The 15,934-nt window shown below is 43.5% G+C and overlaps 1 protein-coding gene across 1 annotated transcript; it reads right to left on the bottom strand.

The window, feature by feature from the left end:
• Positions 1–179: 179 nt before the first annotated feature.
• Positions 180–11,672, bottom strand: foxk2a (forkhead box K2a). The gene is made up of 9 exons (XM_030755434.1): positions 11,205–11,672; positions 9,916–10,110; positions 9,659–9,800; positions 9,220–9,366; positions 3,548–3,741; positions 3,235–3,437; positions 2,739–2,996; positions 2,442–2,639; positions 180–515 (listed from the first exon to the last, which is right to left on the bottom strand). Exons 1-9 carry the CDS (start codon positions 11,498–11,500, stop codon positions 298–300), a joined length of 1,851 nt encoding a protein of 616 aa, XP_030611294.1. The 5' UTR covers positions 11,501–11,672; the 3' UTR covers positions 180–297.
• Positions 11,673–15,934: the final 4,262 nt, after the last annotated feature.

Below are 15,934 nucleotides of genomic sequence, written 5' to 3' on the forward strand. Positions count from 1 at the left end.
GATTTTCAAATGTGTTTCCTTTCTGTGCTTCTTCTCTCCATCTGGGTCTCAAACGTCGGGCATTTACAGTCATCAGGAACGCTCTTGGTTTCATTTTGAGTTTTGGTCTTTTAGTTTTTGCATCACGTTTCGTGGCCGTAAATAAATGGAAGAGAGGTCGGGAAGGGTTTGCACATTCTGTAGTCCTTCGCTTTTTGGCACCTTGGAGTAAGATAATGACACCAGGTCAGATGTGGCTCAATGCATACAGGAGAGCGGGGGTCAGGATGCAGACTGGAGCAGTTGGGGGTGGGTGGGCTACTTGTCGCCGACCTGCTCGCTGACCCCTCCTTCTCCGGCTCTGTCCGTGGTGCCATTGTTACAGTTGGCAGCTGCTGGTTCGCTCTCCTCTTCCTCCTCTGTTTTCACCCTCTTTGTCTCAGGCTGGTCTTGCAGTACTCCGTTCTGCCTTTTGGTAGGAAGGGAAGCTGAGGCCGAAGCATGAGTTGCCAGGAGGTGGAGAGGGTTTGCAACGGCTGGTAGAAAAGAAGACAGGATGAATTAGAAATGAGCGTTAAATGTGCTTTTTTTAAAATTCTTGTGTTTCAAATTAGTTTAAAGACTTTACAAAATGAACTGAAGCCATCAGCAGAATGTGGAGAAACAACTGCTAGGACTTAATGTCTAAAACATCTGTTTGTTGTGCTGAGGAGATATCAACTGAAGTTAAGCCGGGCTGTACTTCATAATACCGTAATGCCAATTTTTACCACAAGATGGTGCAAAAGATCAATGTAACATGAGAGGAAGAGGAAACATGATGGAGGCAGAAGGAGCACTAACACTAATGTGGAAGGACGGGCTGAAGCACCCAGAACTTCACCCTCATCAGCACCAACGCCGGGAAACAATCACGCTCAGCTACAGAAAGAAGAAATGATAAAAACTGGACCAAAACAAACAAGAGTGAGCATCAGCACAGCTTTGGGTATGTTAATATTTTCAGATTAGGATGGAGAATTGCTGGTTTTGTTTGTCTGTAGTTCTGATGGTGTGTTCACTGAAAGGTTTCAACAAATCATCAGTTTAATCCTTCTGACAGGGACCCCCTAATGATTAATTAGGCATTTTAAATAACTTGAGAGTTTCAGGACATGTTGCAGAGAGATGTATCAAATGATCATAAAAAGATAAAAGTTATGATCAATGTTTTACTCAGTTGTTAATAAATCTTTAAGTCAACTGTATTAGTTATAGTATGTATAGTATAAAGTAGTATGTAAACAATCATTTCGTTGTGTACACAATGACAATGAGTTGAATCTAAAGAATCCTTAAAGCATCCTTTAAATCTAAGCACTCACTTTTGCCATTCATTTGAAAGATTTAATGCATTGAATACAGTTCTGTGGTGACTGCACCCTATAATGCTGACTAAATTATGCCTTTGCATAATTTGCACAGACAAACTATGCCCGCCTCCCCATCATATCCTGAAAAGAATGAGCAGGAGAAAATGGATGGATGGATGAAATGGGCCTCCTCATTTTCAAACAGTCATTTTCAAGTCTCTTAGTAAATGTTTAGTTACAGCTCTGTACTCATGTAAATCAGAAAGCAGTGGATTAACAGAGTTGTAATAAATTTGTAATTTCCAGTTAGTTTTACGTTTCTTTTTGTTTTTGGTTTAGTCTCACTTTGCTCATTCCAACTTAGTTTTTTATCAGTTTAGTCTTTTTTAATAACTATAATGTAGGTGCCGTTTGAGGGAGGCAGAAGCACTGATGGACTGCCCGAGCCCACCAAAGACACTCAGTACTCTAACTGCAACCTCTTCCAGGCCTGGAAAAAGCTATAAAAAGCATCTTCAGTCACATGAGCAAGATACAAAAAAAAAAAAGATAATTCCAACTGCTATCAGGCTGCTGAACAAATTATGACCTGTTACTTACTACAAATATCTAAAATATGGTGACATTGTATTTCTTTTACCATGATCTGCTAATCTGGAGCTCTGCAACAGGTTTTTCACCCAGTTATTACTTTTGTAAATCTGTGATGTTTGTCAGAGGGAAGATTTAAGAAGTTCAGAAAATATATTACAACACTTTGCAAAGGCAAAGTAGACATCCCTGACTCAATAAACATGTTGACCACAGCGGTGAACATGTTTATTGTTTGTTTATTATCATAATTTTCATGAACCAGTCAAAGGTCTCAGTTTTTGATGTGTCTCTAGGAGGATTTTGAAACAGGCCTTTGTTGTGTGTCTGCAGATAACTGAGCACTACTGTAAACACTGCTTAACCCCAGTGACAAAGATTTGGGCCTTTATTCCTCTTTTCACCTGCTTTCTAGTTAATGTAAACTTTCCATTCCATGTTTTTTAACCCAAGTATTTATTAGCACCCAGTATTATTATTATTATCAGTGAAGTGATGGTCTGACTGTGTGCGAGTCACCTGTGCTAGCGGCAGTACTAATGGGGACCAGGTGGGTCCCATTCTGTGTGATGGCCTTTATTGGGAGCTGGTGCTGACCCAGCGGAGCTTGCTGCACGATGGTAACTGTGGTCAGGGGAGCAGCTTGAGAGGTCTGGATGATACGACTGACTCCACCTATGGAGGAGGCTGTGATGGATGGCACCGGCTCCACTTTTACTGCACACAAGAATATCAATATTACACATGCTCACAGGATTGTATTTAATAACAACACAGGGGAGCGTCAACATGCATTAGAGACCACAAAAAACCCACCTTTGAGCTCCTGGTGCTCTCCCCCTCCGTTCTCCTGAGGTTTGGGGCTCACTGCAGCAGCAGACTGTCCGCCAACAGTTGCCATGGTGACGGCCGGGATCTGGTGAACAACATGCACCGTCTGCATGACGGGGGCAGAGCTAACTGTAGTCGTAACAATGGCCGGCGTGGCCATGGCATAGGTCACAGGCTTCATGGTCGTTTGAGGCATCTGGCGCTGCACAGCGATCAATACTGGCTGATTGCTGAGGGCGGAGCCTGTCAGAGGGCGGGTTAAAGGTTAAAGCAGCTGTCATTCACTCACATAAGGCAGTGCAGGAGCGCACAAACACGGTACACCTGCACAGAAAAGGGTTGTGTAATGGTGGTACTGCTGTCTCATTTTTGAGACAAACACCTGAAAAACAGAGTGCATGTGTTCAGGCTTACATGTGACCTCTCTGCACACAGTAGCTGTTATAAGGCTCAGGACAAAAAGAGAAATCCAGTGTTTTACCAGGGGGGTTCTGTGCAAAGCGGGCCTCTTGGATGACAGCGAGTTTGGGCTGGATTGTAGTGGCTTGGGTGGGGGCTGGTGGTGGGGTTGGGTCTGACTCCATGGGGACTGGGGAGCCCTCTCTGGACAGGCTGTCTGGGGTCTGGACCCCACTGGAGTGGGCCGAGAGCGCCCCTGTGTGGTTTGGAGAAGCTGGAGCACTCCTGGAAAAGGGAAGGGAAAGCAGTGGTTTCATCACTGCCATATAAAACCTACTATATACCCATACAGGAAGATTTTTTTTTTTTTTTAAAAACATGTCAAGATGCTTTACCTGGAGGACAGTGGCCCCACAGGGGTCCTGAAGCACGGCACACCCCTGGGCCTGCGCTTCCTGAAGGCTTGTTCTACCAGCTTGCCTTCGGAGGCGGGGTCAATCCTCCAGAATGAACCTTTACCTGGCTCTTCCTGAGACCGAGCCACCTTGATGAAATAGCGGTTCAGCGACAGGTTGTGGCGAATCGAATTCTACAGAACCAAAAATAAATGAATAAAAATTTTAATTAAAATGAAAGAACATGCTAGGAGATCTGTGTTCCATATAATGTGTAACACATACTGTTATAGAGAGAATACAGAAAGTACAAATGTAATTAGATGATCATTTTATTGAGACACCAACAATTTTTAGGCACATCTGTAGAACCTCAACAATGTGTTGATTCAATCCAGCAGCAACAAGTGTTTAACATAGTTTTACATAACCTTTGTTTCACTCAATATACACTTTATTTCCAAAAGTCTTCACTCACCACCCAGATCACTTCCACAGGTGTATAAACCAGCACCTAGGCATGCAGACTGCTTCTACAACCATCAGTGAAAGAATGGGTCGCTCTCAGGAGCTCAGTGAATCCCAGCGTGGTGCCGTGATAGGATGATACCTGTGCAACAAGTCCAGTCACTGCTAAATATTGCACAGTCAGCTGTTAGTGGGAGTATAACAAAGTGGAAGACCACATAAAATCCCAGAGTGGGTTCAGTGGATGCTGAGGATCATGGTGCACAGAGGTCACCAACTTTCTGCAGAGTCAATCACTACAGACCTCCAACCTTCATGTGGCCTTCAGATCAGCTCAAGAACAGTGTGTAGAGAGCTTCATGGATGGGTTTCCATGGCAGCTGCATCCACGCCTTACATCACCAAGCTCAATGCAAAGTGTTGATGCAGTGGTGTAAAGTGTTGATGCAGTGGTGTAAAGTGTTGATGCAGTGGTGTAAAGTGTTGATGCAGTGGTGTAAAGCATGCCGCCACTGGACTGTAGAGCAGTGGAGACGTGTTCTCTGGAGGGATGAATCACACTTCTCCATCTGCCAATCTGATGGAGGAGTCTGGGTTTGGAGGTTGCCAGAGGAACGGTACCTGTCTGATTGCATTGTGCCAAGTTTAGTGGAGGGGGGGTTATGGTGTAGGGGTGTTTCTCAGGAGTTGGGCTCGGCCCCTTAGTTCCAGTGAAAGGAACTCTTAATGCTTCAGCATACCAAGACATTTGGGACAATTTGATGCTCCAACTCTGTGGAACAGTTTGGGGATGGCCCCTTCCTGTTCCAACATGACTGCACACCAGAGCACAAAGCAGCTCCACAAAGACATGGATGAGCCAGTTTGGTGTGGAAGAACTTGACTGGCCTGCACAGAGTCCTGACCTCAGCCTGATAGAACACCTTTGGGATGGATTAGAGAGGAGACTGTGAGCCAGGCCTTCTCTCCAACATCAGTGTCTGACCTCATTGATGTGCTTCTGGAAGAATGGTCAGAAATTCCCATAAACACTCCTAAACCTGTGGAAAGCCTTCCCAGAAGAGTTGAAGCTGTTATAGCTGCAAAGGGTGGACCCACATCATATTAAAGCCTCTGGATTAAGAATGGATGTTACTCAGGTTCATGTGTGTGAAGGCAGACGAGTGAATACTTTTGGCAGTAAAGTGTATTTTCAGCCACAGCAGAGACAGGAACAGAAAATGTAAATATTGTCTTACTGTTAAATCCTCCAAACTATCACTGAGTCAAGATTCTCATCTTCATGTTTTCAAACATAAATTAGATCAAATAAAATATTAAAGTTCTTCATAAAAAACTTTAATAATTAAAAAGGCAGCAGTTTGCTTTCAGCTTTAGAATTAAAATTAACAATGTTGCCTTTCTCCCAGTTTGTCAACACTGAGGACACCACCGTGTTCAGTGTGAGCTCCACATGGTGGCGTGCTCACTGTCCTGTACAGTTTGAGCAGAAAAGCTACAGCTTCTAGATGTAAAAGCAGGCCAATCAAAAACACACTAGTACGCTACAGCAGATGGAGGGGAGGTGACATCAACATACACACATCTGCCTGAAACTGTTTGCATACGAGCACTGTATTGTATTGACCAGTAAAACATACATGTACGTGAAGTGAAGGACACCCTATGCCCCCCTTTAGAATCACCCCTGTATGCTGCACACCTTCAGCAGATGGAGGACAGTTGCTGTCTTTTTGCAGCAAAGTAGCTTATCAGAGTTCGGGCAACCTAAACAAGATATCTGCATATAGATGGCCTTCATTTTTACTTGTTCTTAATTCAATTACATTGTCAATAACAAAAAGAGGATCTGAGCAGCTGAAAAGAACATTTTCATGGTTGTGAAGGTGGTTCGTTAATGGACTTTTACTATTTACCCATAAAAATTTCAAAGGTGATTACAGTGACAATTACTGCTGGTGCCTACATCACTCCCCTTGAGTTTACCATCTTTACCCTCTGTGGTTCTGCCTCTTTGCCCCCTGCTGTGTGTGTTTCAGAGAGGGGGCTCAGCCTGACCATGAACTACACCGGTGATAGCATTAACTTCACTGATGTTCTCAAACTTTGTCAGCTGGCTGGTTTGGAGCATCAGGTCACTGGTTGAACACTGCTTCTGTTATCTTGAAGTTATACAAGTTTTGCTGGCAATGTGTAAATTTAAAAATGGATATATTTGACATTACTTTGCAGTAAAGCCATTCAGTAAAGTCTGTTACAGTTTTCTCCACTCTTAACTTTGTATAATGTCAAAGCGAGCGGATATCCCACCAAGAGCCCCACCCACCTGCTGTTCAAACCTTCTGTTTGTGAGGGGCAAACAATAAGAAGTTGGAATAAAGGGATTCAAAACTGAGCCAAATAGCGTTTCAGATGATGAACTGAGAGACTTATAAGACTGATAAGGATTATTTTGAACTGTGAATCAAGCAAAGCTACAAGATGGAGAAAGTAGACAGGAGTACTGGAAGGCAAGATGTACAGCAAAGAGAGGGGTGGCAGAAGCAAAGGAAAAGGTTTACAGTGAGCAGTATGTGAGGTTGGACACTAACGAAGGAGAAAAGGACATTTATTGATTGGCTAGACAGAGAGATCGAGCTGAAAAGGATGTGCAGCAGGTTAGGGTGGTTAAGGATAGCGATGGAAATCAACTAATAAATGAAAAAAGTGTGTTATAGATGGAAGGAGTACTTTGAGGAACTGATGAATGAAAAGAGAGGGAGGGAGGAATAAGGGACAGTTAGTGAATCAGGAAGTGCAGAGGATTAGTTAGGAGGAAGTGAGGGCAACTGAAGAGGAAGTTGACATACATGTGGAGGTATGGAGATGTCTAGGATAGAGGGAAGTGGACTTGAGTGTAAGAGGATGCCTGAAAAACAGATCAGGGTACTGATACTGATTTTCAAGGACAGGGTTGATGATCTGTGACTGGCAGTATAGCTCTGAGTGTTGATGGAGCAGTTAGAGAAGGTCAGAAGGAGTTAAACTGTGTCTTTGTGGATCCAGAGAAAGCAGATGAGAGGGTGCCAAGAGAAGAGCTGTGGTGCAGCATGAGGAAGTCAGGAGTGGCAGAGAAGCATGTGAGGGTGGTGCAGGACATGTATGAGGAGAGTGAGACAGTGGAGAGGTGTGTGGTCGGAGTGACAGATGGGTGCAAGGTGGGGCGGGGGGTGGGATTATATCAGGGATCTGCTTTGAGGCCTTTCTTGTTTGCAGTGGTGATGGACAGGCAGGCAGACGAGGGCAGGCAGGAGGACTATGATGTTTGCAGATGACATTATGATCTGTAGTGAATGTAAAGAGCAGGTGGAAGAGAGCCTGGAGCGAAGAGTAATGGCAGTCACAAGAAGGAAGACAGAACAGGTGTGAGAATGAGAAGGAGACAGGTGGAAAGGTGGACCTGCAAGGAGTAGAGCTGGTGAAGACAGAGGAGTTTAAATAGCTGGGATCGACCATCCAAAGCAAAGGACAGCACATGAGAGGTGAAGAAGGGAGTGCAAGCAGGGCGGAGTGGACGGAGACGAGTGTCGGGGTGATTTGTGACAGATGGGAAGTGAGACCTACTGTAATGTTTGGTTTGGAGACAAAAGACAGGAGGCTGAGCTGGAGGTGGCAGAGTTGCAGATGTGAAGAGTTTCATTGAGAGTGACCAGAATGGACAAGATTAGAAATGAGTACATGAGAGGGAGCACTGAGGTTGGGCGGTTTGGAGACAGCGTTAGAGAGACAAAACTGAGACGGTCTGGATATGTGCAGGGGTAGTTGATATATTGGACAAAGGATGTTGAATATGGAGCTGCCGGGCAGGAGCAAAAGAAGAAGACCACAGAGAAGATTCATGGATGTAGTGACAGAGGTTATGAAGAGGGTTGGTGTGACAGAGGATACTGGGGATAACGTGAGATGGAGGCAGATGATCTGCTGTGGCGACCCATAAAGGAAGAAGCCAAAGAAGAAGAAGAGGAGAATCAAGCAAAGCACCTCTAGTAGAGTCCAAGAATAAAAACATGGACCTGGAAACGAGCATCATAGATCCTCCTCCATAATTACACGGACATTACGGCCCTCTCCACTTATAAACACGACGGGTGTAGAATAATACAAACATCATAAAATAATGAAGTTCAGTACTTCACAAAGCTAAAACACAACATTAATTTATCAACTCTACTACAAAACTGATCATTATCGTCATGATAAAAGTGCACTTCATGGCAGAACATCAGCGCTGGACAGTGAGGACGGCAGACATGAACTCTTCAGCTTCTGCTCCACTGATTATTGATTTATGCGTGTTTATAAGAATGTACCCCCTGAAGTGAGACTCCTGCAGAATCATTTCTGTTTAACACAAACAAAAAAAAAAAAAATGATGGCAAAATATTTGGTTTTGGTTGGGAGACTGCTTTGGTTACTAACATCGGTTCAGGATCAGCGTTTATGACACACCCAAACTAGTGGCTGAATTTCTGCCTGTCATGGTCTGCTCTGCACATGTTAAACCCACGCTGGGCCCACTCATGACACACTCAGGGTGTCTCTGTTAGCAGAGGCTGCAGTGGTGGCACCGTGTTTCACCCATGTTTCCTCCCTATTTCAATGAACGAAAAATAGCTGTCCCAATTTCTCACACACAATTTCCCACAGTGACCTCTTCATCCAGACCTCATTAACAAATAAGGTGGAACATCTTCACATGATGCAGGAGCTGGGTGCAGTCAAACGGTGATGCTCTGCGTGATGATTAAACATAAAATGGCTCTCCTTTTCACATTTGAAATTTCATATTGGCAGAGGCCTATTGTTGTTATATAGAGAGAATAACTGAAGCTAGCACAGGTTATGAACAAGTTGGGCTCCCAGGATGCCAAAATTCATTTGTGGAAACATGTCGCTCCTAATTAATCAAAAGACTAGGATCTGATAGAACACCCGTGCACACGTGTAGTCTACCTGAACATCAAACAAACTGCAGATGCTTACTGATATAAAACATTGCTGTTTTAGTTCCATCTATTCAGTGGGTCGACTGGATTGGTGAATAAGTGGGTGTATGTAGCTCTCCAGCCATGACAGAAAAGTAATAACTACATAAAAAAATAAAGACGGTTACCGAGCCACATTTCAATCCCAAGCACACTGTGAGATATAATAATGCCGCTGACCTGCCAGCCTTTATCTGCTGTCCTGTAGTAGGGATAGTTCTTGGTGATGTGGGTGTAGATTCCGTTCAGTGTTAGCTGTTTGTCCGGAGCCATGGTGATAGCTTGGACTATTAGCTGTGCATATGAATACGGGGGTTTGGAGTCATCCTGTAGGAGAAGCAAAGTTACGTTTATTACACAGGAAATGTGTGTCACAAGCATGTATACACGCACACACACAGGATCTGTAGTCTATGCTGCTGCTGTGAAAGTTGGGCAATTTTTAGATTTCATTGAGTAACCAGTGATGTTCAAAGTGCTCAAATCCACTGAGATTTCTCTCAAGTCTGCTGCCGTCATCACACACAGTTCTTGTTTGACACATTTACTTTGAATCCATTTTAAAATCAAGCACACACACCAACTATATGCACTGTTCTCATTAAGCTCTTCCTCTCACCTTAGGGCTGTCTTCACCTGAGGCCTCCTTGTCGTTTTCTGATTGGGAGCTGTCTCCTATAAGATCGGAGGCCAAAATGCGGGAAGTCCTGTAGCTGGACAGTCCTGCCCCACGTGGACTTGATGGACACGAGTTTGCTGCGCTGTGAAAGATATTTAAACCATGTCTTGATTTGTGATGAGGAAATAAATAAGACTAGAAAACTGTGGCTTATTTAAAAAAAATAATCTGCTTACATACAACTCGAGCAGTCCTACCTGATGGTTCCAGTAGGTGAAGGCAGCGGGCTCATGAGGTGCGCAATGTTGTCAGGAATGTTGATGGTCAGGGGGGAAATCTGGGGCTGGACAGACTTGATTGGTGATTCTGGCACGTTCCTTGGCTCCTTCTTGTCATTGGACAGGGCTGTGAACGTTATTTTTATACTTGTGCTTGGAAAACGGAAACAACACCTAAGGGGAAAAGAACACAGAAACAAAGTGACACGTGACTATTTAAATGTGTGAAATAAATCTTCCAGTAAATTATGTTTGTTACAGTGTTACTGTACGCTCAAGCCTCTAGGCTGGCAACAAGCAGGTCAAGGAGGTCCGACTACTGAGATTCACACCTCTTAAATAGGGTCATCCTCCATTACCATTATGTAACAGATCATTTCTAACATGTCTACATTATTACCAGAGCTAACATGAATAGCTCCTAATGCACGGACACACACACACTTCTGAAGCAAAGGTGAAGCAGAAACTATGAGAGAGAAAAATGACACAGCAAAGGTCGGGAACATGAAGCCAGGCTGCAGTGCTAACCTCAGCTATGTAGCTGGGGTTGTAACATAATGCACAAGACACACAGCAACAGCTCACTGCCAGCCTTTTATTATGAAGGCAAATACTGTAGCCTGTTCTGCAGAAACACCACCTACGCAAGTTTAACTGTTAGCCTGAGTTGCTGGCATGCAGGGAGGGGCGGGAGGAGCTGAGGGTTAAACCCTCAAAGAACTTTTCGGCTCTGAGAAATTCAAACTTAATTCTATTATAATTCGGCCATTTTAATGTTTCGCACACACACGAGTACAAACGAGCATTAGACACTTTTTTCAGTTGTGCGAAGCCTCTGTAATTTGCCATAAGCGAAAAAAAGTGATACCTAAAAACAACTTTGAAGTGTAACGCTAGCTTCCACATGACGCACCAATTCTTAGCTGAATTATAACTGCCTGACGTCTCACTGACGTAAGCAGCCTGCTATAAACCACGGCACCGAAAGAAATTATCTGCGCTTATGAGTCAGGTTCAGTACGCCTCTAATAATGAGCGCTGCCGTTATTATGCATATTTGGCACAGAAGTGCCGGCTGACGCGGTTTTTGGTCAAACACACACACACACACACACACACACACACGAGCTGCACGTACCAGGCTTGGTGTTGCTTGTCACAGCACGTGCAACGCCGCAGCGGGATAACAAAACAACAACACACGATTCTAGAAATAACCAGACCCCCCCCCCCCCCCCTCATGCAAACTGGGATATGAATCTTACATTCGCGGGAGCTGTAAAGGTGGAGCCCCTCTTCTTTGGAACACCCCATCAACAAACACCCCGTTTTTTCCAAGGCATCGGAGATAGAATTCCCCCGTGCCTGTGCCATCTTCTCCCGCAGTGAATATTTCTAGGTGCCGCCGGGAGATGAAGCTGGAGTGTCCCATACTGACGTCCACGGAGCCCTGCGAAGAGTTCCGGCCGATGGTCACCGACTTTTTCTTCATGAGATACTCGAATTCTCGGCCCTCCAGCCGGGCTACCGCCAACCCCGACATCCCGCTTACCACCGCCATCTTCTAGGGTTTCTGAAGGAAATTTAGAAATCTGTTAAGCGCAAATGTATAAGCGGTTTCAGGGAACTGAAGATTTTTTGGGGGGGAGGGGTTGCGAAATATAGGGGGACCCAATTTTACACTGTGGAGAATTTAGCTAGGAACGTGCCAGCCCGGGGACACAGCAGCACCGACCCACCGCCGTGATGAAGAGGAAAAAAAAGGCACACCGACCAATCAAAAACGGCCAAACGGACGGAAGTACTATGACAGACAGTCCTTTCAACCAATAGGAAAGCGATCTGAGTTGACAGAAGTGCGGCCTTTACCAATGACAACAATAATAAAAATAGCCGTATAAAGCAGGGCTCGGTTGCGGCGCGGGCTGACACGCAGATGGACGGAGAGAGGGAAAATGCGGCGCAGGAGCGGTACACAAGGCTGGAGTAAAGGAATACAAATGTTCTTCATTTATTACTTATTTTCTAAACTGGCAGAACTTAATGAACACACTGTCTTATATGTAATACCAGCTTAAACGTGTGCTCGGAAATCACACATTCATGGATCTAGAATAACACATTTAACGACAAATTAATTTTTGTGGAGAAGTCCCTTATGGAAACTGTCTGTTAGTCTTTGTTCTTCTTGGTCCAAGGTGCATCAACTGTTTCATTCATTTATTCAGTGGCCACCTCACTGGAAACCAGCACAGACTGATGGACCTAGCTACTGGTCTGACGGGCCATTTGGTTTTCTGGAGCCAGAAGTGAACACTGACTATATTTCCAATAATATTCACTCACCATCCAAATCATTGAATTCAGGCGCTCCAGTCACTTCCACCGCCACAGAGCGGAGACTGTGAGCCAGGCCTCCTCCTCCTCCAACATCAGTGTCCGACCTCACAGATGTGCTTCTGGAAGAATGGTCAAAAAGTCCCATAAACACTCCTAAACCTGTGGAAAGACTTCCCAGAAGAGTTGAAGCTGTTATAGCTGCAAAGGGTGGGCCCACATCACATTAGAGCCTGTGGACTAAGAATGGATGTTACTCAGGTCCATACGTGTGAAGGCAGATTGAGTGAATACCTTTGGCAGTATATGTTGACAAGAGTCTGAGGTTCTAAGTTATCAGCTGGTACTAAGGGGCTCAAAATGTGCCACACCATTACACTACCACCACCAGCAGCCTGAACCACTGATACACACAGTTACTCAGGCAGCATGGATCCATGCTTTCACATTTATGCCAAATTCTGACCCTACCATCTGAATGCTGCAGCAGAAATTGAGACTCATCAAACCAGGCGACATTTTTCCAGTTTTTGTTCTCCAATTTTGGAGAACCTGTGTGAATTGTACCCTCAGATTCCTGTTCTTAGCTGACAGGAGTGTGGTCTTCACCTGCTGTTGCTCATCTGCGTCAAGGTTCCACATTTTGTACTTTAAGAGATGCTCTTCTGCATATCTTGGTTTTAATGAGCGGTTATTTGCCTTCCTATCAGCTATAAATCTATCTATATATCTATCTTTGGACCTCGGGCGTCAGCAAGAGTTGAACAAGTGTACCAAATAAAGTGGATGTACGGAATAAATACATACATAAAGATATGAATATATATACACAAATATAAAATATATTGTACATGTATTCTATTAGAAATGTTAAACATAATTATATATATATTCTACTGGTGAAAAAAACAGTAAAGACTAGGTTACATTTACTGCTGCATGATTCCAGATCCACGCAGATATTTAACCGTCCGGGGTTTCTGTGTGTCGGGTTAGTTTACTAACTGTAGTACAGCAGCCACCACGCTGTGAGCACAGTGTCTGTGTATGAAGATCATGTTAAATAATGCATGTAAAATCACTCAGACTGTGCAGACACTGCCACAGAAGTAGACTGGTTTCCACCAGGGGCCTGGTGCCACAAGCTGTTAGCCTTCTGATGCGAGTACATACATGTTCTGTGAGACTGCATTAATATTCAAGGAAACGTGCTGCCCTGAGAAAGGCCGTGCACCATGCCACACGTGTTCTCTCACAATGACGTAATCATTTTGAACTGAGCTACATTCAGGAGTAATGCAGCCTATGGGAGGTTTTGTGCCTGTAAAACAGGAACTACAGACTTTGTGCCGGCAGAAACTTTGCTCTCAAATCCAAAAGAGACATTAGGTCAAAGCTGACTTAAAAACACACTTTCAGGCTCATGAAATTAACACAAAACATATTAAACACCTACCATACAAACATGTAATTTTTGGAAAATAAATCAGAAAAAATGAAAAGGACTTCTCTTTGAATGTCTGGTAAAAACGAATTTGAATTTTAGGTAGCTGAGACTTTAGGAGCCCAATAGATACAGAGATGTAAGATTTAAGCACTCTTTTTCTGTTTCATGGGATTTCAAAAAAATGGCAATTTTTCCTACTTAAAATGTTTAAGATCAGCTGGATAATCCAAAAACCCAGGGATCTCGATGTTACACTAATCTGGTTTATTTGGGTCTTCAGACCTAGAAGAGAATAATTATATTGGCCATGCAGGATTCAATCTGCAACAACTATTTTGTTCATGATTGCACTACACTGCCAAAAGTCTTCACTCACCATCCACATCATTGAGTTCAGGTGCTCCAGTCACTTCATAAATCTCATAAACAGATTTCTTATTCACACAGAAAACACATCAAATGTTTAAACTGAGCAAATGTACCACTTTTAGAAAAATATTGGCTCATTTTGATTTGATGGTAAGAACACGTCTCAGAAACAGGGCCATGGTTAATGGACTGGTTCTTATATAGTGCTTTTCTACTCTGCTGGGGTACTCAAAGTGCTTTATACTCCAAGCTTTAGTCGCCCATACAAGTACTTTTTTCTATGGCAAAGTACTTTCTTTTACACATTCTGATGAATGTACCAGGAGTAACTTGTGGTTCAGTATTTTGCTCAAAGATGCTTTGGCATGCAGGCTGGGGGAGCCAGGGATCGAACCAGCGACCTGCTGATTAGTAGATGAACTGTTCTACCTCCTGAGCCTCAGCCATCCCAAGCATCCTGTCTTCTTTTAACAACAGTCCGTAAAAGTCTGGGAACTGAGGAGCCCAGTCGCTGGATTTTTGGGAGAGGAATATTGTCCCATGTCTGGAATGAGATTCTAGCTGCTCAGCAAAGTTTTGGTTTCATGATGGGCCAAGAGTTTTTTAAGTCTGGTGACAGCTTTGGCCTGTAGGCAGGCCAGTACCCAGACTACAACAAACCCATGTTTATCATCGTCTTGCTGAACTATGCAAAGTGAAAAAGATATCATTTGGATGGGAGCATGTGTTGTGTGAAAACCTGTATATAACTTTCAGTACTAATGGCCCCTTTCCAGATGTGCAAGGTGCCAATTACATCAAGTGAAGAAAGTAGGTTTGAATGAACTTTCTGGGGGAGAAAGGTGGATGTAGACATCTCGGCATCACCCACTGGTTTGTGCACTACTGTCTGAAACCTCAACTTTGGCCTTTTGAAAGGTGCTGTCCTTGATTCTTTTGGAGTCAGAAGTCATATTGGATAGATATTTGGATGACAGGGTGGAGTACTAAGTTATCTGTTAATGCTAGATAGACTTAGTGACGTGGGCATGGTTACTGACAAGAAAATACTGGCAGAAATTTACATTTCCATTAACCAGATTAAAGTCTTGGATCATAACCACAGTATACTGATGAAACTGATGGACATTGTACATGTTATTCAAATGAATCACCTTAAGATCACCTACAGCATACATCCTCATATTTTAAACTGTAAAGTGGTACCTGTATATATTCATTTTCACCAGAATGAGGTTTTTATGTTTGCGATGCCTGAACACACGTTATGTTTTCTGCTCTTGGGAAGAAGAAGAAGGTTGTGGTTATCAGCAGCCTTAGCTGGAGTGAAGCATCAGTCAGGTGCTGCCATCTGCTGGATGTCTGTGGTCATTCAGAGACGTCTGAGGCTGGGAAGTGACTGCTTTAAATCTCTGAATCATAGCAGCTCATCAGCCTAGAGTCAGCGCACTTATCTACATGTTCTGCCTTATGTCAGCAGTCAAAGATTTTATTTTCATATATTGCATGAAAATACATAAAAATAGTTAAATTTAGGTTATATGACTTGAATTCTGAGGGTGCAGTATCAAATCAACTTACTGAAATAGCAAGTTTCTCTGCATCCATACAAAAACAGATGTTCTTGGCTCGGTCTCCACATTAACACAACTTACGCACATAGGCTGTTTTGTCTTATTGCTATGACTGATTTTTAAAGTAATAATAACGGATTTATTAACCCTTCTTAAGGTCAAAATTTACAGCTGATCAATCTTCACTGAAAGCACCTTATTAGAAAGCACTAAACACTTTTTTCTAGAAAAATCCAGTGCAAACAGAAGACTAGGAATAAACTGAAAC

Source organism: Archocentrus centrarchus, chromosome 19 (assembly GCF_007364275.1).
Source record: "Archocentrus centrarchus isolate MPI-CPG fArcCen1 chromosome 19, fArcCen1, whole genome shotgun sequence".
In the NCBI taxonomy this organism is placed as follows: domain Eukaryota; kingdom Metazoa; phylum Chordata; class Actinopteri; order Cichliformes; family Cichlidae; genus Archocentrus; species Archocentrus centrarchus.

Bases quoted from the DNA above. Each gene is read 5' to 3' on its own strand.
- foxk2a (XM_030755434.1), bottom strand. From the start codon at position 11,500: ATGGCGGTGGTAAGCGGGATGTCGGGGTTGGCGGTAGCCCGGCTGGAG. The intron at 9,367-9,658 runs GTGAGAGGAAGA...CTTCTCCTACAG, and splicing joins CAGGTGAAGACAGCCCTAAG to GATGACTCCAAACCCCCGTA. The intron at 2,997-3,234 runs GTAAAACACTGG...GCCCTCTGACAG, and splicing joins CTTTGCACAGAACCCCCCTG to GCTCCGCCCTCAGCAATCAG.